Here is an 18956-nt window from a genome sequence, read left to right as displayed (position 1 = left end):
CTTTATTACATTTACTTTTCTGAGAATGTTTAGGCCAGCTGTTATTTTGCGCTGTTCAAACAACGGCCACCTTCTTTTAGCGGGCCAATAGACTGAATTTGACAAGTGTTTTCTTTCCCGCATTGTGCTACGATCGTTTCCCCCGCGAGATGGTGCTTCATCGATATACATACTGGCCCGTTGCGTCACGTCACGCGATCGCACTACGACGTACGGCAAAAGTTGATATTTTTCAATCCTCTTATCCCAAACTGAGATTTCGTTGTAGAAAAAAAAAAAATTACACAGGATTATAATTTACGCCACTTTATTTCCAAAAAGCAACATTTAAATTACTACACATTAGTCCAATACAATTGCGACAAAAACAAAACAAAATGTTGTGTCCATGACTGAAGAAGGATGAAATTAAAGCTGCTCATCCTTTTGTATTGTTTCCACAAAGAATCTATTCAGATATTCACTTTTTTTATTTTTCAAAATTCAAACTGGCATTGCCGATGTGACCTTCCCAACATCCGCAGCTTTGCAAAGTGTCACTTCGAAAAAGAATCATCTTTACACTGTACATGTGTGTAGAAAACACAAAATATGCTTACTTGAACTAAACCCAAAGCTACGAGTCATCCGCGCAGAACTGCTGTGGAACATTCAGGGTGCCATCCAGAAAGGCATAGACTGCTGCTGCGGCTGCGTTTTCGCCCGGGGGGGCGGCGGCGGCGGGCAGCGGTATCCCTGGATCCAGTCTAAGGAGGTAGAAGGAGAGCCCCCAGGGTTACCTGACCCCGAGGCTTTGGAGCTCGGGTGGTCTTCCTCTTCGTCGGAGGAGTCGCCGGTGTATGCCACCAAGCCCGTTTTTAGCCTCTTCCCAGTCGGCTCTGCTAAAAGGAGGCGGGGGAGGATGCAGGGGGGGGGGAGACAAGAAAACAACAACAACAAAACATGGCGGCAGCAATTCAACACAATCCACATTGGAAGAAAAAGATTAGTTTGGCGGAGGATGGGAGGGCCATCCCGCAACCGCCATTGGTCAGTCGAGGGGGGGGGCACCCAATGGAGCGTCAGGATGGCGGCACGTGACAAGTCGTTATCAGCCCCCCCCAGCCCCCCGGGGATGACATGGAAGAGAGGAAAAACAGAGGAAAAAAAGAGAAAACACAAAAACAGGAGAGACTCTCGTTAGTGAGGGAGGCCAACGCCGCACACAGATGATGTCATCAGAACGGGACAAGACACTGGATAAAAGGCTCCGGCAACTATTTGGCGGTTTTTTTTTTAGTTGCTGGTGCAGAATCCTGGAAGAGTCGTGGATATGCATCAACCCTGCCTCAGCTCAGCCATAGGAGATATTTTTTTAGTTTAAGTCTATGTGGATTCCCGCTAAAACGGGGGGTGGGTGGGTGGGGGGGGGGGGCACACTCCACTTCCGCGGAGGGCGGACTTGGACGGCATTTCTCAATGTGACGTACTGGACTTACCCACGGGGCCTTGCGGTGGCCTCCTCTCCTCCATCTTGGGTCTTACACCATTTACGGGCAACGGCGGTGGAGGCATTAGCTGCCTACTGAAGAAACAAGACAACCGACACGTAGACATTTAGAGCGATAAAGAGATAAAAACAACAAAAATTTCCGCTACTGATAAAAAAAAAACAGGGCAGTGGTTTTAATTGTGGTGCAGTTGTTTCAACTACAATATGTTTGCATGCAATATTTTGGGAAACGATTTCCAACTAAACTGTGCGTACCTGTCCCTCGCACTCGTCGGGCCAGAGGAACTCGAAGGTGGAGGTCCTGCAGTCTCGGGGCAGCCCGCGGAGAAGCCTGCACCTAAATTAGTCATATGAATGGGTCCATGCTATGAGCAGAAAGACACACAGGCGCCATTAGCGGACATCCTCAACTTGACTCTACTGGCCACAGCATCAAGTGTCACTTTTTAAGTTTTTTTCCTTCTCTTATTTCTGAGCAGGTGTCTGACCAACTTTTCCTGGGTCACAATTTTTCACAGAAAATATTTCTTCCCCACTAAGCACGTCGAAAAGCTTCACACACCAACGTGATTTAAAAAAAAGAGACAAAACTAAAGCAAATTTCAAGAGTTTGAATTGTTCCCACAGTGTGGGGGGATGAGATATGCTTGATTGAAGCTTCTATTTGCATATTTGTTCTGCATATGCTAAGCGAATAGCGATGCTAATCTGTGTTAGCCCATCGATGGCGTTTCCCATGCATTTTAGCATGAAGTCAGCTGACTTGCGTGCAGCTAATGATGATGATGATGATGATGATGATGATGGCGTGTGAAAAGGCAAGGCACCTGATAGCCGAGCAGGCCACTATCGCACTCGTCGGGCACTTCTTCTGTGAATCGTCTTTTCTGCGCCGGATTGGCCGACATGGACGGAGGAGGCGGAGCTTTGGGCGGCGCCACAGCCGACGGAACGTAGGACATGGGAGGAAGCGTCTGCTCCGGGACAAGAAACACGTTTGTTTCCCCAAGTATGGAATATCAAGGCGTCACGAACACCACCCCCCGCCCCCCCCCCAAAAAAAATTTTTTTTTGAGTGTTCTGTTGGCTGTCAGCTATAATAATCACGCCCACGGTATGACATTCCCAATGATCGCAAATGGGTACCTGAACCACCGAAGCCGGAGGAGGAACTGGAACAGGGGCCGGAACCGGAACCGGAGGGAGAACGGGTGGCGGAAGAGGTGCCGGAACGGGAGCGGAAACGGGAGGCGCCGGACAGAGCGGCGGGCCCAGATTTGGAGGCGGCGGTGGAGGCACCGGCGTGGGTGGGAACTGAGGGAGAACAACCTTGGGTGGCGCGGGGGGCGGCATGGGGGAGTGCACGGGGAAGGGCATGGGCGGGGGCTGGTTCTGAGGCGGCGGCACCGGCATGGGGTAGCCCGGCTGGAAACCGGCCGGGGGGTAGTAGGGGGGCATCCCGTTCATCACCGGGGGCTGCGTGAAGCCTGCAAGGAGCGGAGGGGTCCGAATGTCAGTGCCTTGTCCAAGGAAAAAAATCCAGAACATAAAAATATAGAAATTTTGACAATGTACCTTGTTGCGATGGCATCACTGAGCTCATTTGAGCGAGGAAGCGAGAATACTCCGCGTGGACCTAATCAAAGGAGACAAAAGCTCAGCGCGGTTCAACGCGAACGGGAGCGAGCGAGCGAGCAAAGGCGCTACTCACGGTCTGGAGCAGGTTTTGACACAACGTTTTGGCCGCTGCAAGACCTTCCGCTTTGGGATGACTGCAGTGAAAGATGGGAAACGCCGTGAGCTCAAAGTACTCCTGATTCAGCGCGCGTTGTCAATGAGCATTTGGGGATTCAAACCACGTCAGATGTTGGAACGTGTGAAGGAGTTTTCTTGAGACAAACGGAGATTTGCTACCATCTGCTGGCATTTTGATGCCAAGATGTTGAGATGAGCTGAGGAGTTTCATTTCAACATGGAATACAATCATCAAATTGATGTGGAATGCAGTTTTTGGGTAGTCTGTGTGACGTTTAAGTGTGGGTGTGTGTGCCTTTAAAAGGCGGGGCCTGACGCATGAGCGCAGCTGACAGTGGATTGGCGAACCGATCTGCGTGTTGAGTGACTGGACATCAATGGTGGGGCTTGAGCGCCCCCCACCCCCACCTGATGTAGATGTACATGGGCTCAAAGGCCTCTCGTCCAGATGTGGGCTCCAGACAGCCCGAGCCCTTTCCCCTGAGGAAGACCTTGGCCCCGGTCTCAGACTGGATGTGCTGCAAGTACGAGCAGCTGGGACCCTCCACCCGCTCTTTGACCACAAAGCCCGGGATGGCGTGCTCCAGGCCCACAAAGATCTTATCTTGAACGTAGTGCATCTGTCAGAACATGTCACGGGGGAAACGGTTGTCAAGGCAAAACTTCTTTTGGAGCGCGCGGGAATTCAAGTGGCACTTCCAAAGGTTATTTCCACAAAAACTTTTTTTTACAAAAATGTCTTTATGGTAGGAGCTTGACCCTGGAACAAACAAATTCACGTAAAGGTCCCAGTGTGTTTTAGATCCTCACGTGTAGCCCTCTTACCCCGGTGTGGAAGTGCGGCTTGTGGTGCGCCATGTGGGGAAGCGAAGGTGGAGGTACTTGCTGATAAACGGTCACGGCGGGCGTGGTGGTGGAGGAGAAGGACGAGGAGACTGACGACGAGGCGGTGGCCGCTTTCACAACCCCGTTGGTGATGATCTCCTTGATCTTGTTTACAGCTCCTAAAAGCGCAGACGAAAATGTCAAATAAATAAATCACCGTCATGACACATGACACGCAGGACTACTGTACTGACGGTCCACAAGCTCCCGCGTCTGTCCCTGAACGTGCAGATATAGAGGGCGGTCCCTGGGACAAAAGAGCGAAGAGGTTGTATTAGGACATACATTTAAAAAAAAAAAAAAGAAAAAACAAGAACCGCCCCCCCCCCAAAAAAAATAATAATAAATGAGCAAGTCACCCGGGTGGCGCTTTGCCCTTCTCCTCTGCAGTCATGTAGCGTCCTCGGGTGGACACGGCGGCACTGCTCACTTTACTGATCTGGAAACAAAGAGTTGAGCACGTTTTCAAATCGATTTCATTCAGTGGTGGGCCATCAAGCAGCTAACCTCAAATCGAATACGTGTTCCATTGAAATTGAACAAACCAAAGACGAATGTAGTTTACAACCCTGTCAAATTTGAATGATTTAAAAAAAAAATCACCAAGTACCTAAAATGAGGCTTCGAAAACATGAGAATCAGGCGTCCGGTCATCCATACTGACCTCGTCTTGCGTCTGTCCTCGCGTCAAGAGATTCCGGCATGTGATCGGGACATCATTGATCTCGACCTCCGCCACCACCAGGTCGTCTTTAGTCTTGGCTGGCACCTGAGGTTTCCCAATGCCCAGTACCTGTCAGGGAGAAGGACGTGGGGGGGGACGATAAACGGAGTGGTTTTACCTCAAAGATTAAATTGATAGGAAATGCTTTTTATGGACACATTTTGGCTGTCTGGAGAAAATCAAATCACTTCAAGCGTTTGGTCTCGGTGGCCCTTGTACATCTCATCATGTCTCCGGTTTGTCCAAAATGCTGCTGCCCACCTCCTAACTGGAGTTCATAGGAGGAAGCGGTGTGGTGGTTTCGAAAAGGATCCATAAATAAAGCTGACAGGTAAATGAGGTCCTTTGTACTCGTAAATGAAAGTACCGCTGCAATTCGAACTGCCTCCGGGTGTCATTATGACGCAGGGCAGTTCTAAACTACTGCCAACTACAAGCCTATGATTACGTTCATACCTCTGGCAGTGTCAAGCGAATCTCATTCCGGGAGCAGGTTAAACAAAAGCAAACGGCGGAAAACTTTGCTTGCAAGCAGCGTTTGTCGCGGTACCTTTTCAACAGGCCCCGGTGGGCCGATCTGCGAGGGCTTGAGTTTGCCCTTGGCCACGAGCATGGCGTTAATCTTCGCGGCAACGGCGGCGGCCGCGTCCAGAGCTCCGCTGGGTGCCGCCTCAGCCTCCCCCGGTCCTCCGCAACCGGGACCCGGCTGGTCCCACTTGCTGGCGCGGCGGCTAAAGTAAAACAACAACAACGCACCGTTTACTCATACACAGCCAAGTGGAAGGTTTATAATATGATCGTATGATTACAGGCCTTGTTGTGATTGCGGTATTTTTATAGACGGAAAGGTATGTAGCCCGTTGGAATAAAATGTGGCTAGCTACAAAGCTAATTCGCAGCCAGAGTCCTCCGTGATTACATAAATATCACAAGGGTATAAATGACGACGGCGAAAATATTACACGAACGCAAGCTCACCCGCCGTTTTGACTTCCACCTAATGACATATAGGTCCTTAAGAGTTCCTCTTTCGCCGTGTAAAACACACGCGAGGGTTGTCTTCTCCTATATTTAGCACACGTACGGCACGAACTGACGCTGAACTAAGCTAGCCGACGCTTCCGTCTCCGGTTTGTGTGTTGTTGCTCAAAGCCGCCGTGAGAGGGCGACAAAGACAATGTGGTCGTTTTTCAAAATGGTGGCGCTCACCTGTTCCGTTTTGGAGGTACAGTAGATATCAGCGTTCCTCAACTGGTGGACCGCGATCCGCCACCGGACCGCCGACCTCCTCTGTCCGGACCCTCAAGTCAAAATAATAAATCATAAAGTGATTTTTACGTTATACATTTTATATTTTTGGACTATATTCTGCGCATTACCGCGATTGCTTGTTAAAATTATCCGTTGTATTCTCTGGCTTAAAAATGCAAGACAATTTCAAGTCAGCATCAACATATGAGCAGTAGGGAAAGACGTTTCTCTTTTGCATTGTGAAATGACGACAGTCTTATTTTTTTTGTGATGAACTATGGCGACATCCATTCAAATTCGGGTTGAACTGTTGCCTAGGAACCAAACACTATCGTAAACCGAGGACGCTTTGCATCTCCCGCCTGAAAACTGACGCGCGCTCAAGTCGCTCGTGCTGATCCGGTAGTTTTTTTTTTTTTTTTAATCACCATCGAGTCAAACACATCACAGAGGCGGAATACAATATCATGAGCATATACACGACTCACGAAACGTTTGGTTTTGCAATTCGCATTGAAAAGGACACTTAAAAGACTGCAAGTCAAAAGTATTTAGCAAGTTCACCAACTCTTAACTGAAGTAGATAAAGCGTCTTTCATCTTTAATTCACAGCTTGTGCTCGTTTTTGCAAAAGCCGAACCGTCAAAACGAAAGCATTAATGAAATCCCACAATGGTGAAAAAAATACACTGGAAGCGGTTCTTGACAAAATAATGACGTATTAAATGGCAATCGCAATTTGATTTTTTTCAAAATCAATCAGCCCGAATTTACATGAAAAAAAAAGGTCAAATGAAATTTGACCTCTCAAGGTTCAAACTGAAATTTCATCCAAAGGTGGAATTTCCCCCAACTTTTTGTGAGCAGGTGTATTGACATAAAAAAAAAACACATCCACTTCCCTCCTGGAAGTCGTGCCTTGTCACACTAAAATACGGGGTGTAAAAAATATCCTTTTGCCATTTATTAATAGCATTTGCAAAAAACATGGAAAAGAGTGTAAAACAAGTGGAAAACGTAGAAGAAACAAATGTGACGCTTCCAACGGTGGCTCCAACTCTTGTCTCGTACGCAGCTCCTTGGGCGCCTCGGCGCTAAAATAAGACGTGAGGAGGGAGTGGCGTCGCCCCACCGGTACTCGAGAGTCAGCAGGTGGAGGGTCAGGGGGGGCGGGCAAGCGTCTCAGATGAGTAGCGACGGCGTGGGTTTCTTGCCCGGCCACGCTTCTTTGGCGTACTTCTTTTTGCGCGGCTCGTTGTGCGTCTCTGGGAGGTAGGGCACCGTGACCGGGGCGGGGGCCAGGGTGACGGGGCGTCGGGGAGCCTCGGGGGCCAGGTCCACCTCCGGGGCCGGGTTGGGGAAGGGCAAGGGGAGGCCGCCCTGCATGGAGGCGCCGCCCGGGGCTCCCGTGGGCTGCGTTTCGTGGCTGGTGGGGGGCAGGTCGCCGTAGAGACCGCCGCTCAGGGAGTATCCGTGCACTCGCTTGGACGCAAAGTCGTCGAGGCCCAACGTGTTGTGGCCCTCGGAGCGACGTTTCTGCCACAGGGGGGGTGCACAATCACAGCGTGGTCAGAAAATGGCACATTGTTGTTGTTGTTTTTTTTTATAAATAACCGTTTCTGATGTCAAAGAAACCACAACACAAACCGGACCACGATAGGCCTTCAGGATTCTTACCTTGATGGGGACCACGGCCGTCTGCACCATGTTCCGAAAGCGTCCTACCGAAGGGTCGATGTCCTCTGCGAGGCATTTGCGAAGAAGGCAAAATGTCCTTTCGGTTAGCTTTCGCTTCGTTCCCCCCCAAATAATCGGAATTTTTTAAATGGAGGAAAATATTTTCCAGCCGTACCCGGATTGATGATGGAGTCCTCGTCATTGAAAGTGACGCGGGAGTTTCTCCTCTTCCTCTTGGGCCTCTGGATGTCCAGGTTGCCCTCCTCGATGGTCAGCGTGGAGATGCGCTTGTTGTGGGCCGTGTTGAACTCGGTCAGGTTCTGGCGGTAAAAGGCGCAGGCAGGGCGCTGAAATCCAACCCCCGAACGCTCCTTGACAAATTGTCACGGCGCTCAAATGGCGGCCGACAGACCTCCAGCTCCGTCTCCTCCTCGGGCAGGCCGAGAAGCCCTTTCAGCTCGTCCTCGTCGCCGATTTTAATGTCCCCGCTGCCGGCGGCTCCCTGGCTTTGGGGCTTCTCTCGGATGGTGTACGTGCGCGTGGATGCCCCGAAAGACAGAGTGGAGTCGATGGGAACCTGCTGGGGCTTGTGCGGCTCCAGGCGGATGTGCCCCAGGAAGGTGCCGTGGGCTGCAAACCGTCACGGCGGACAATCAAACGGGTGCGTGCAGTAGCGACAGACTTTAAGTTATCCAACTGTGGAGGTTACTGATATATTATTGAGAAGAGGATTTTTTAAAAAAAACACATTTGGCAATTTCTGTCAACTCACTTTAAAAAAAAAAAAAAAAAAGATTTTTTTTTTTAATGACCGCAACTCCACCAATTGCGTCGGTACCAGATTCACTTCGACTTGAGGCCTCCAGTTTTGCGCAAATTCCTTTTAATGGCATCTTACTGCTGTTGAGGTCGATAAGAAAGAGCCTCTTCAGATGTTTGTGGTAGACCAGGGCGGCGTGGACGCGCGAGCACGACTGATGGTCGATGGTGAAGTCGCACCAGTCCGGATTGCGGCCAAACAAGTAGAATTTCTTTTCGTCGATGATCAGTTTCTGGGGAAAAGGAGAGAAACAAAAAAGAAAAAAAAAGAGCAGAGAAGAAAGCCCGCCGTCAGTAGGCGCACGGGTGGGTCGGCCAGGCAACGATTCGCAGTGGGTCAGCTGTGCCTCTGAGCCATAACTCAACAGTGGCGCTCCCCACTGAGAAGCTTAAATATCAGGGCTGGGTGTTGCTCTGGCACCTTCCGGAAGCCGTGCAGCCACGGGGAGGACGGGAGGCCAGCGTGCAACACAACTGGGACTCACCGGGCTGCCGAGCTTGTATCTGGTGCTATTCAATTCAACATAATACACACTTACGAAAGATTTTTCTTTTTCTTTTAAAACTCCATTCCATTTTGCGGCTAAGTGTATTTATAACAAGACCATTTTTCCGAATTACCGCTTTGGAACCAAAGATAGTTGTTTATTGGATAGACAACCAGGAACTCACCATTCAACAAATCACTGGCCAAACTCCTATTTAAAGGCACACCGTTTTTCATGTGACTACTGGCTCAACATCAATTAATCACGCTTTATTAAGCCATTATTTATTGCATAAATTCTCTTTTGTTAGTGTATTACGTCGTGTATAAATAGTCTATAAATGTCTGTGCTAGTTTTCTGCATTACAAACCTCAACTTTACAAAAGCGGGCCGAGGCAAAAAACAAACTGCCCCAGGTGATGTGGATATCACACTCGGCTTACCTCGATCAGTTTGTCTCCTTTCATCACGTCGAGGTGGAGCCCGACGGGTGGCTTGCCTCCCCTGAAATCAAGTGCTTGTTAAACTAGGCATAATCACACTCGCAAGAGACCCAAGTGCAATGAATGAGAGTCACGACTGACAGTTTTCAAACGCTACCATTGATTTCGACCGCGCTCGTGTAGAAAAAAAGACACATCATTAAGTACATTCACGAAACGTAGCAATTTCCCTACATGGTTGTGTAAATAAATTGCCTTCGGTACTGATGGAATGATAATTTTCAGATGCGATCGACATGCGAGTGAAGTCCTTCGGTGCTAACATTGCGAGCTGCTAAGCATCGGCGACACGCTAAGGCTAGCGACGCCGGCGAAGAGCACAAAACGGCACTCGCTAAACGAGGTTCGTTCAACTTTGTAAAACTTTGACGGGTTTTCGGTGCATCGGCGACCTTACCGCGCCCCAAGGTTATAGGGTAAGAGAGTGCACTTTCTCACCATGATGGACAATCAAAAGGAGGAGGGCCCTCTGTACTAGCTTTCGTCGCCATCTTGGCCTCATCCTCTCAAAGCCGCGGTGCGTGCTGGGTCACGTCTCACCGCGGGTGCTGTCGGGAAATGGAGTTCCACCCAAAAGAGACGCATTCACTCAAGACTGACACAATTTAATCCAACGCATCTTTCTCGACGTAGCGTTTTCGCAACAGCCGCAGGTGGATTAAAACGCACTACCGACCACTTAACAAAGAATAATACCACAGAACAGACACCTACTTGTTTATCATACTGTACCATTGTACTTTTATTTTGAAATATTTCATGTTACATGTTTCCACTTGACGTTTTTTCAACGGTGAGTTTCACTTGTTGATTACGAGGCTTGCACGCAACAAATAAATCAATAAATAAAACAACGAAAACAAACCATTAAAAAATATGAAAAAAAACCCCAAACTGGATTAATAAAAAAAAAACAAAGCCATTTTTGGTGGCTGTAGCTGCGATAGACACACCTGACAAAATGTCAGTTAAGTAAAACTGTCTCGAGCAACAAGGCAAATTACTGAAAGTAAGCTTCAAGTCTTGTCAGCATGCAGCAAGTCCTTTTCCCCGTTAATCACGATGCGGCAGACACTCGAGTGACTGCTGTGGGGAAAGTGAAGGAATTAAGCCTGGAGATGTCAAATTTCCAGGAGACCCGTTGGCGTCTCGTGACAGGAACCAGATTTGCGCTGACGTTGAAGTCTATTTGCATAGCTCCACTTATGACACTAATGGTTTATGCATTAGGATTATGAAATGATATGATTATGGATATTTTTTCCGCTTGCATCAGACTGAAAGCGTTTTCGTTTTCTGACCCGCTCATGGACCGAAATAGAAGGCCAAACTATATAAATGTATACACACATTAAATTAACAAAGACAAGTTCAGTGTCTTGGAATTTAATTTGGAGACAACGTCCCCTCCAAACAACTTGCAAGAAGCAGGGGACAAGGAATTCCACCAGTGATAGAAATGCAGGTTTGCGCTTGTTCCCTTTGGACATTTTGTTTCTGTTTCCAGATGCATAGCGAGAGACATTTGGATGCAGGTTTCTGTCTTTGTTTTCATGCTCTTGCCTGCGTTGCTTAAAAAAAAAAGAAAAGAAAAAAGTGATCTGTACATTTTATGATCTCATCCTGACTTGCGAGAAAAAAAAATACAAAGAGTAGAGCAAAGTGTTCCGCGTCCCGCGACGATCACCTCGACGTCGGAACGCGGTCAACAGAGGAGGATCTTGATGAAGGCCTTGCGGAACTCCACATTGAAGGTGGTGTAAATGACGGGGTTGACGGCGCTGTTGAGGTAGCCCAGCCACGTGACGGCGCTGTAGAGCGACGGCGAAATGCAGCAGCTGGCGCAGTGAGCCTTCAGGACGTGTGTCAAGAAGAAGGGCAGCCAGCAGATTAGGAACACGCCTGGGGAGGGAGGAGGGGCGATATGACAAGATGCATCTTCATACATGGGGTGGGATAAGATTCAAGAAGGGTTTGATTTGCACTGTTGCCATCGGATTCAGTTTTCTTTCTCTCTCCACTCCAATTGCGATCCGATTTGTACGTGTCGTGGGGCGGCTCACCGAGCACGATGGCGAGCATCTGCGTGGCCTTCCTTTCCTTCTGCTGCGACATCCTGCCCCCGGATCTCTCCTTGGTGCCGCCGCCGCCGCGTTCCCGCCAGCCCTCGCGGCCCCTCATGCCGTCCCGCAGCGTGGGAGGCCGGGGCGTCGGGGCCGAACGCGTCACCGCGCACGGGAGCGCCGCGGCGGGCTCCACCGAGACGGACAGCGAGATGGTCGCCCGGCCGGGACGCGGGCGCGACGTCCGCTCGCCGGGCGGCGCGGCCGCGCTCCGTTCGGGCCGCGGCAGGAAACGACGGCGCTCCGTCTCCGAAGGGTGCACCTGCGCCTCCTTCACCAGCGTCTCCAACAAGCAAACGCAACATTTCATCAAGTCATCGCGCGCGGAGGCCTCTCATCTCAATCCGGCCGCCCGGAAAAAAGACTCACCGTCCGCTTGCGCCGGGCCCCTGCGGTGGAGGGTCTCAGGATCAAAGCGCAGAGCTTCACATCCTCCGGCTGCGTACATTTATTCTGGAAGACACAAACGGAAAGAGCGGGAAGAACCGAACCCCCGTTGGCAGGTTTTTTTCCTCGCGGCCCAGGCTCGAAAACGTTTGCTTCGAAATCGCGTCGTCTTTCTCGGAGGGATTTCGCCAACCATCGTGGTTAGCCTGCTCGCTAACAATAACAAAAAGGCGCTCTCCATTTCGCTGACCAAAGACGCATCGCGGCCATGACTACCGGGAGCAGAAAAGTCCATTGTAAATCTGTTCTGTTGAGTGACGACGTATGCCACTGGCATTATGACTAAATATTTGGTACTATTTTGTGTGGAAGGATACCGTATCATGGGGTGTATATAAATAAAGGGGGTGGAGCTTCCCTGCAGTTCGCTTCCGGCAGTGACGATGCATTGAGGCACGTCGGGTGTTCAGCGACTCGGTGGTAGCGACCACAGAAAAATAAGAAACGTCTCCAGTCTTGTGCCTCGAACCGAGTGTAGTCACCAGCAATGATGCCTACACACGAACAGCGAGAGACTAACGTAACAGCAGGAGCTCCAACAGAGTCCTTTTATGCAATTGTTACGTGTCTATTTTCGATTCAACTTGGTTGCTTGAAGTGTACACGACGACGTTCGCTTTTTCGAGCGCCGCTAGAAGCAATGGAGGGAGCCAACTCCATTTTTGTTAGTTTGCAACTTCGAGAGCCTTTAAAGTCAAATCCAAGATCTGCTTCTGAGTTTCTTGTTTTCCAGTTTACTTTGTTTTTACCTGAACTCTTGTACGAAGATCACCAGAAACACTTTTGTGCTTTTCCATCAAGCCACAAACTACTGAAGTGAATTTCTTGGGGAGGCGGAATCACATGACAAGTCCCGATGCGATCAGGGTCGAGATGGTGACGACGCAGCTTTATTGGATTGATCCGGTTGGATTTTGATCGAAGCTTGTGCTCACCGATCGACTCGATATTCACTTCGCAGTTCCATAAAATGCTGAGAAATTGCAAGACGCTCCACCAACAGCCATGAAAACGACAACCCCAGCCCCCTGCTACCTTCCTGCGCCGCCGCGGCTCCTCGGGCCCGCCGCCACGCCCTCGGGGCCGCGCCATGCGTCGGCCGCGCCTGCGCAGGACCACGCAGATCTGAGCATACACCAGCAAGGTGACGATGAAGGGCACGTAGAAGGACGCCACTGACGAGTACACCACGAAGGCCGGGTCGGCGAAGCTGCACGTGGTGCCTTCACGATCCGCTGGGAGACAGGAAACGCACTTCGATCACCTCGGCTCATTCCACCAAGAAAAAAAAAAAAATTGTGGTCCGCGTGCCGACGTCACCGGTTGATGTTTTGCGTGCTACCGGTGTTGTTGAGTCCGAAAAGCAGCGGGCAGGAGATGGCGAAAGACAGGAACCAAACGGCGGCGATCATCAGCGCCACCCTCCTCCTGGAGCTGTAGCGCGTGTTGTACACCAAGGGCATGGCCACCGCCGTGTACCTGCGCCGCGCACACAAATCCAATCCAACTTGACATCAAGTCGCCACGGTCTTGTTTAGCTTTGAAGGAAACGCCACTTTTGCGGTACGGCTGAACCCTCGGTGGACTCGTCTTTTGCGGTGACTCGTAAGATGTACGGCAGCCCGTTTTTTGCAAAAAGTGAGTAAAACTCGAGCGCGGGGAGCGTACCTGTCGATGCTGATGGCACACAGGTTGAGGATGCTGGCGGTGCACATCATCACGTCGAGCGTCAGCAGGACGTCGCAGTGGATCAGGCTGAAGCGCCACTCGCCCACCACCTTCAAGTTCAAACACGCGCCATGAGCCCACCCCCGCAAAAAGGACAGCGGCCATGTCCGAGGGGCGCAATCCGTCCATCGACTGCGCATCTTGCACAATGCGCCTGCCACGACGGGTGATTAATTAGCCCCTCGACATGAATCGTTTATTGTCCGCCGAGACGGGAGCTCGCAATTCGTCAGGCTTCCATTTTGAAATAATTCACTTTAATGGGCGCCCTAATAACAACAATCCCTCAAATTAAGTTGCGCATCAACCCTTCACTTGTCTCTTCTCATTCTGGCGGCAGCTGAGCTGCAGCGAGAAGACTTTCGGCGCGGTAAATTCTGGCCGATCGCCGAATGACGATCTACCGTCCATTTTCGACAGCAGAGAGTTCCGATTATGGCGAGCTGGATTCGCAATTGAGAATCTTTGGTGAACGCAACAGTCACATTTTGTAATGTGCGATGTGAACTGTGGGGCAAAAATGATTCTGCCCCACGTAGTCTGCCCAGCAACAGCTGCTCAGTTCAATAACTGCAAGTGTGTTGAACTTTTTTCTATCGCTTATGTGTTGTGTGTGTGTGTGTGTGTTTCCTTTAGGCCTCCGGAAAAAGACCAGCATGGTGAATTTTTGATTTTTGAAATTTTTGAATTAATGGTAAATGGGATGGTGGGGCACAATTAATTCTGCCCCCACAAAGTCTGCCCAGCAACCGCTAATCAGTTCAATAACGGCATGTGTATTTATCTTTATTCTTTGGCTCAGTGTGTGTGTGTGTGTGTGTGTGTGTGTGTGTGTTTCCTTTAGGCCTCTGGAAAAAGACCAGCATGGTGAATTTTTGATTTTTGAAATTTTTGAATTAATGGAAAATGGAATGGTGGGGCACAATTAATTCTGCCCCCACAAAGTCTGCCCAGCAACCGCTAATCAGTTCAATAACGGCATGTGTATTTATCTTTATTCTTTGGCTCAGTGTGTGTGCGTGTTTCGCCCTTTGGAAAGGAAACATCACAGTGAATGCAATTGTGAATCGGACTCTGGGGCACCGATTATTCTGCCCTGCGTTGTTTCCCCAGCAACGACTGCTCAGTAAAATATCCGCAAGCGCATTTAGCTTGGTCTTTGAGCGTTTTATTATTATTTTTTTTTTACAGTCTTCTAGTAAGAAAACAACGGATGACCATATCGGGATGAAAACTGCGAGTGGGTCTTTGCCGTCCTACCTCCAGGTAGACCCCCCAAGGCATGACCAGGGTGGCCAGTAGCAGGTCGGACACAGCCAGGGAAACAATGAGGTAGTTGGTGGTGGTCTGCAGGGCTTTTTCCAGCGACACGGCCACGCACACCAGCACGTTGCCGAACACCACGCAGAAGATGAGCAGCACGAGCAGCACGGCGTAGAAGTTGTACGGCGGCGAGGAGGGCCAGGACGCTCCTCCGCTGCAATTGCCGGCCAAGGACGGCGGGACGTACGAGGGGGCGGCGGAGGCCGGGGCCGGCGAGGAGTTGAGATGGGGGGTTGACGATAAGGAGGAGGGTGGAAGTGGAGGAAGGAGGGAAATGTCGGCGGAGTCGTTGTGAGAAGTCATGGTGACGCCTCGGTGGACATGTTGGCTCTGAAAGGCGTTGACACAAAAGAAGATGCTTAGCTCATTTTCAAAGCACTCGAGACATTCTTGAAAACGAGTTCCGACTCAGTCGCGGCAAACCAGATTGGCTTGTGCGCCGAAAATGCACGTACTCGACACACCTCGCGGACGTCAACGTCCGCATAGACCAGTTATGTCCAAAGTCCGGCCCGCGGTCGAATTTCATCCGGCCCTCGGCCCCCGTCATAAAATCAGTGCCGCCTGGCCCGCAGGTTGGGCGCAATGGAACACGTGTTGCATTGACTGAGGTCTCGTAGACTGGTGAGTGATGTTTCATAGAGTACTGCTTCCCTCTAGTGGCTAAATGAGTAATAGCATTCACTAAATGAGTAATAGCATTTAGACACTAGAGGGCATCACTCACGAGTTAACAAGACATCACTCCGTGTTTAGATTGACTGATATGTCATATTTCAAATTCCTGTTTCAAATGAACCAAAAGAAATTCTTAAGATTGTTGAAATTAAAATAAAAATGGAAATGTGAAACAGACTGGCTTACTAAAATTTGTTGAACAATATTGTTGTTCAATGTAAAGAATGTCAGCCAAGGTCGGCCCCCCCGACATTTTACCACATAAAATCTGGCCCCCTTGGCAAAAAGTTTGGACACCCCTGGCATAGACGGTCAGCGAGACATATCAACAAACATGGCCGACCTCACACAAACATCTGCTAGGTTGCCGACTCATTTTGGATGGGACGGCTAGGAAAAAAAAAATGCATTTGTATTCTGAACGGTACTCGGGCGTAACAAGTTGCCGCATTTTTTTCACACTTATTTTCAGAGGCTTTTTGTAAACAAAGGAAGAAAAAAAAAGCTTCATTATTCTTAACTGGTATCCAGCGAGTGGTGATTTCGCAACCACAGGAAGCTGCAGGCGCCACGGCGACCACCGTCATACATCACACGCCATAAAATTGGCTGACAAACATGGCCGACATCACATTTCTCAAAGGTGGCTGTCCTACTCATCCAAACGCTAAAAATAAAAAGCTAAAACGAAATCAGACGCAGCGTGATGGATGCGCTTTCCGCTATCGTGCCGCCCTCCCCCAAATTCTTTTGAACCAACCCCCCGCCCCCCAAATCCTCTCAGACCGCGTTGCGTGATGTGTGATTCAAGACGGCAAGTGCCGCCGAGCACTGGATTTGTAAGCAAGCATCTTTTTTTTCCGAACAATGATACTGAGCAAAGGGAGCGAGTTTCTCTCGGGAAGATGACCTTCGTCCATCACGAATCGACTGAGAACGAGTGCCTTGTGGTTGACAAAAGACAGAGGGTGTCAACCATGTTGGATCGAAACTGAAAATCAATACATCAAGCATCCGTGCCTGGAATGGCGTGTGAAGCCTTACAGATTTTTTTTGGTTCCTAATTTGGGCCTTTTTGCCCCATTTTCAAGTTTTCACCTTTTTTTTGAGTGACATGTCCGTCATGGGCAGACCCAGAAAAAATGCTCAAGAAACTTTGTCTGAAAAGACCCACCAAATCCAGCACTTTGGTTCAAAGAGGACATTTTCGGGTCATTTCATACTGGTGGAGAATTCTCCCAAATTGGACCCACACATGCCAGACAGATACGGGACGCTAACCGGCAACATAATTCTATTTTGGGTCATGATATGTGGCCAATGCACGGCGGAACATTTGGAGGCCACAAAACTCAAACGCCGTAAACAGCTCCAAGGTCAGCGCTGCAACACGGAACCTCCTGGAGTTCAGATTTATGGTGGGCTAAATATGTTGTGATGCCGGTGGGAGGGGGATGTGGGGTGCGCTGGCTTGCCGCGGGTTTGAGCGGATCGTCATCAGGAGGTTATCGGTTTGACCTCCTTTTCCCGCACAGATTGTCAGGTATGTCCTTGAAAGAGGCTCGTTGAGTTCCAAAACCGGGTGAGGCCACAGATATATATATATACATATATATAATTTTTTTTCTTTCTGTACGGCACTTTAGACGCAGCTATGGTTGTTTTTAAAATGCTTTATAAATCAAGTTGCGATTCATGTTTTTCCAGATGTATCTTCATTGATTTTTTTTTTTCAAAGTAGCCTACCAAAAAAAAAAAAACGGCTTTCCTATATTTTAATTTAAAAAAACGTAACTTCACCTATGTTTTGTAAAACGACTTTCTGGATGAATGTAGTGATGCAAAATTCAGCATTAAAAAAAGAGATTGCTCATACATTTAAAAAGCTGAGTGTGTATATCTAAAAGCGTGAAAAAAAATTGAATTCAAGTCTTTTAAAGATAGTTTAGATCTCGTTTTCTATCAATTTGCATGCCAGAATTCCATTATTTCTTTAATATATAAAGTATAAAATATATTATAAAAATTATAAAAAATATTTTTTATAATTTTTATTTATAATTATTATATATATAATATATATATATTATTTATAATTTTATAATCTATCTCCCATTTTAAAAGGTCCACTTTCTCATACCTCCCAACATTTCCTTGGAATAAAAAGCCCGAATATCAACGGAATTTTATTTTCGATTAAATCTGTCAAATTAACGCAAAAGTTTGAAAAGGAGCAGAAAATTCAACAACGTGCCACGGAGAATTAAGAGAAGAAATCTATTGGGAATCCAAGTTCAAAGGTAACTCTGGGCTGTATTTCAAACATGTCAACGTTGCAATCATTTCACAGTGACTATGTTGCATCGCAGCTTCCGGCGACGCATCATGATCAGAGAGTAATGACAATAAGAAGCACTCCTTCCATAAGAGCTTGGTTGCTTGAACAGTTGACGTACCCGGCGGCAGGCAGGCTTCAGTCCGCTCCTCTGTCAGCACCTCGTCGGATGGAGCAAAGCGGCGTCCGGAGCCTCGACCGCGGCCGGCTCGCGCTTAGCTTCCGCCCCTCACCGGCGCGTTCTTTCTTCGCCGCCCGTTTTGGCAGCGACTCCGCACTCACCAAGTTCGTGTGCTCGAGGGGCGGGGAGTGGATGGGCGGACATTGTAGACGCGCACGCGGTGGAGCTGACACATCATTGGCGGAGTGGAACCGAAGCACACCTGAGGGACTTTGAATGGTTTGACTGACAGGCGAATCAGCCAATCAAAGGCAAGCTGAAGAAAACGCCGATCTTTCCATCGGCTTCCTTGAGGTCTGGGTGTTTTATGGTGGTTTATGCCAAGATTGGCAAAAACCAAAACACTTTAAAAAAAAAATGACTGGCGGTGCGCTTTCCATCCGGAAGAGCAGCTTCGTTTGCCACTGGTAGAATTTATTCCTGCAGTTTGTCGTCTAGCCTGAGACTGCGAACCAAACAACCAGTTCATAAACCATTATCAAAACAATTCAAATACACTTATTTCGGAAGCCACACGTAAAAAAAAAAAAAAAAGTTTCTCACTACT

The 18956-nt window shown here is 48.9% G+C and overlaps 3 protein-coding genes and 1 non-coding gene across 7 annotated transcripts; all 4 read right to left on the bottom strand.

The window, feature by feature from the left end:
• Window positions 1–290: 290 nt before the first annotated feature.
• Window positions 291–6005, bottom strand: LOC127600988 (KH homology domain-containing protein 4-like). 4 transcript variants are annotated; one of them, XM_052065945.1, is made up of 14 exons: window positions 5835–6005; window positions 5407–5587; window positions 4797–4925; window positions 4492–4571; window positions 4327–4379; window positions 4073–4251; window positions 3656–3867; window positions 3204–3264; window positions 3068–3128; window positions 2639–2979; window positions 2320–2466; window positions 1748–1857; window positions 1479–1564; window positions 291–881 (listed from the first exon to the last, which is right to left on the bottom strand). In XM_052065945.1, exons 1-14 carry the CDS (start codon window positions 5861–5863, stop codon window positions 652–654), a joined length of 1899 nt encoding a protein of 632 aa, XP_051921905.1. In that variant the 5' UTR covers window positions 5864–6005; the 3' UTR covers window positions 291–651. The 4 variants fall into 4 exon arrangements, 2 of the variants coding, with proteins under 2 accessions (XP_051921905.1, XP_051921906.1); XM_052065946.1 differs by having other exon boundaries at window positions 291–878; XR_007962460.1 differs by having other exon boundaries at window positions 815–878; window positions 1748–1829.
• Window positions 6006–7051: 1046 nt separating this feature from the next.
• Window positions 7052–10151, bottom strand: LOC127601008 (nuclear inhibitor of protein phosphatase 1-like). The gene is made up of 7 exons (XM_052065979.1): window positions 10033–10151; window positions 9535–9595; window positions 8683–8836; window positions 8197–8414; window positions 7960–8104; window positions 7785–7849; window positions 7052–7643 (listed from the first exon to the last, which is right to left on the bottom strand). The coding sequence occupies exons 1-7, from the start codon at window positions 10083–10085 to the stop codon at window positions 7290–7292; spliced, it is 1050 nt and encodes a 349-aa protein (XP_051921939.1). The 5' UTR covers window positions 10086–10151; the 3' UTR covers window positions 7052–7289.
• LOC127601523 (small Cajal body-specific RNA 1) lies at window positions 8943–9116 on the bottom strand. Its single transcript, XR_007962587.1, has one exon. It is a non-coding gene; the product is annotated as a small Cajal body-specific RNA 1 (non-coding RNA).
• A 932-nt stretch (window positions 10152–11083) lies between the features above and the next one.
• LOC127600995 (D(2) dopamine receptor A-like) lies at window positions 11084–18503 on the bottom strand. Its single transcript, XM_052065957.1, has 8 exons — window positions 18350–18503; window positions 15153–15545; window positions 13833–13942; window positions 13507–13643; window positions 13200–13399; window positions 12087–12170; window positions 11658–12000; window positions 11084–11496 (listed from the first exon to the last, which is right to left on the bottom strand). Exons 2-8 carry the CDS (start codon window positions 15516–15518, stop codon window positions 11300–11302), a joined length of 1437 nt encoding a protein of 478 aa, XP_051921917.1. The 5' UTR covers window positions 15519–15545; window positions 18350–18503; the 3' UTR covers window positions 11084–11299.
• Between the last annotated feature and the right edge of the window lie 453 nt (window positions 18504–18956).

This window comes from Hippocampus zosterae, chromosome 5 (genome assembly GCF_025434085.1).
Source record: "Hippocampus zosterae strain Florida chromosome 5, ASM2543408v3, whole genome shotgun sequence".
NCBI classification, from domain to species: Eukaryota; Metazoa; Chordata; class Actinopteri; order Syngnathiformes; family Syngnathidae; genus Hippocampus; species Hippocampus zosterae.
Note: the sequence above shows the minus strand (reverse complement) of the source record. Positions and strands in the feature narration are given on the sequence as shown.

What these genes read in the sequence shown, in the direction of transcription:
- LOC127600988 (XM_052065945.1), bottom strand. Translation starts at nt 5,863, where the DNA reads ATGTCATTAGGTGGAAGTCAAAACGGCGG. An exon ending in CCCATGTACATCTACATCAG is followed by an intron (nt 3,265 to 3,655) that starts GTGGGGGTGGGG and finishes CTTTCACTGCAG; the next exon opens with TCATCCCAAAGCGGAAGGTC. An exon ending in GTGGCCTGCTCGGCTATCAG is followed by an intron (nt 1,858 to 2,319) that starts GTGCCTTGCCTT and finishes TTCTGCTCATAG; the next exon opens with CATGGACCCATTCATATGAC.
- LOC127601008 (XM_052065979.1), bottom strand. Translation starts at nt 10,085, where the DNA reads ATGGCGACGAAAGCTAGTACAGAGGGCCCTCCTCCTTTTGATTGTCCA. An exon ending in CCTTTTGATTGTCCATCATG is followed by an intron (nt 9,596 to 10,032) that starts GTGAGAAAGTGC and finishes ACTTGATTTCAG; the next exon opens with GGGAGGCAAGCCACCCGTCG. An exon ending in GGACTCCATCATCAATCCGG is followed by an intron (nt 7,850 to 7,959) that starts GTACGGCTGGAA and finishes AATGCCTCGCAG; the next exon opens with AGGACATCGACCCTTCGGTA.
- LOC127600995 (XM_052065957.1), bottom strand. Translation starts at nt 15,518, where the DNA reads ATGACTTCTCACAACGACTCCGCCGACATTTCCCTCCTTCCTCCACTT. An exon ending in TGTGCCATCAGCATCGACAG is followed by an intron (nt 13,644 to 13,832) that starts GTACGCTCCCCG and finishes TGCGCGGCGCAG; the next exon opens with GTACACGGCGGTGGCCATGC. An exon ending in TTTCGGACTCAACAACACCG is followed by an intron (nt 13,400 to 13,506) that starts GTAGCACGCAAA and finishes CCTGTCTCCCAG; the next exon opens with CGGATCGTGAAGGCACCACG.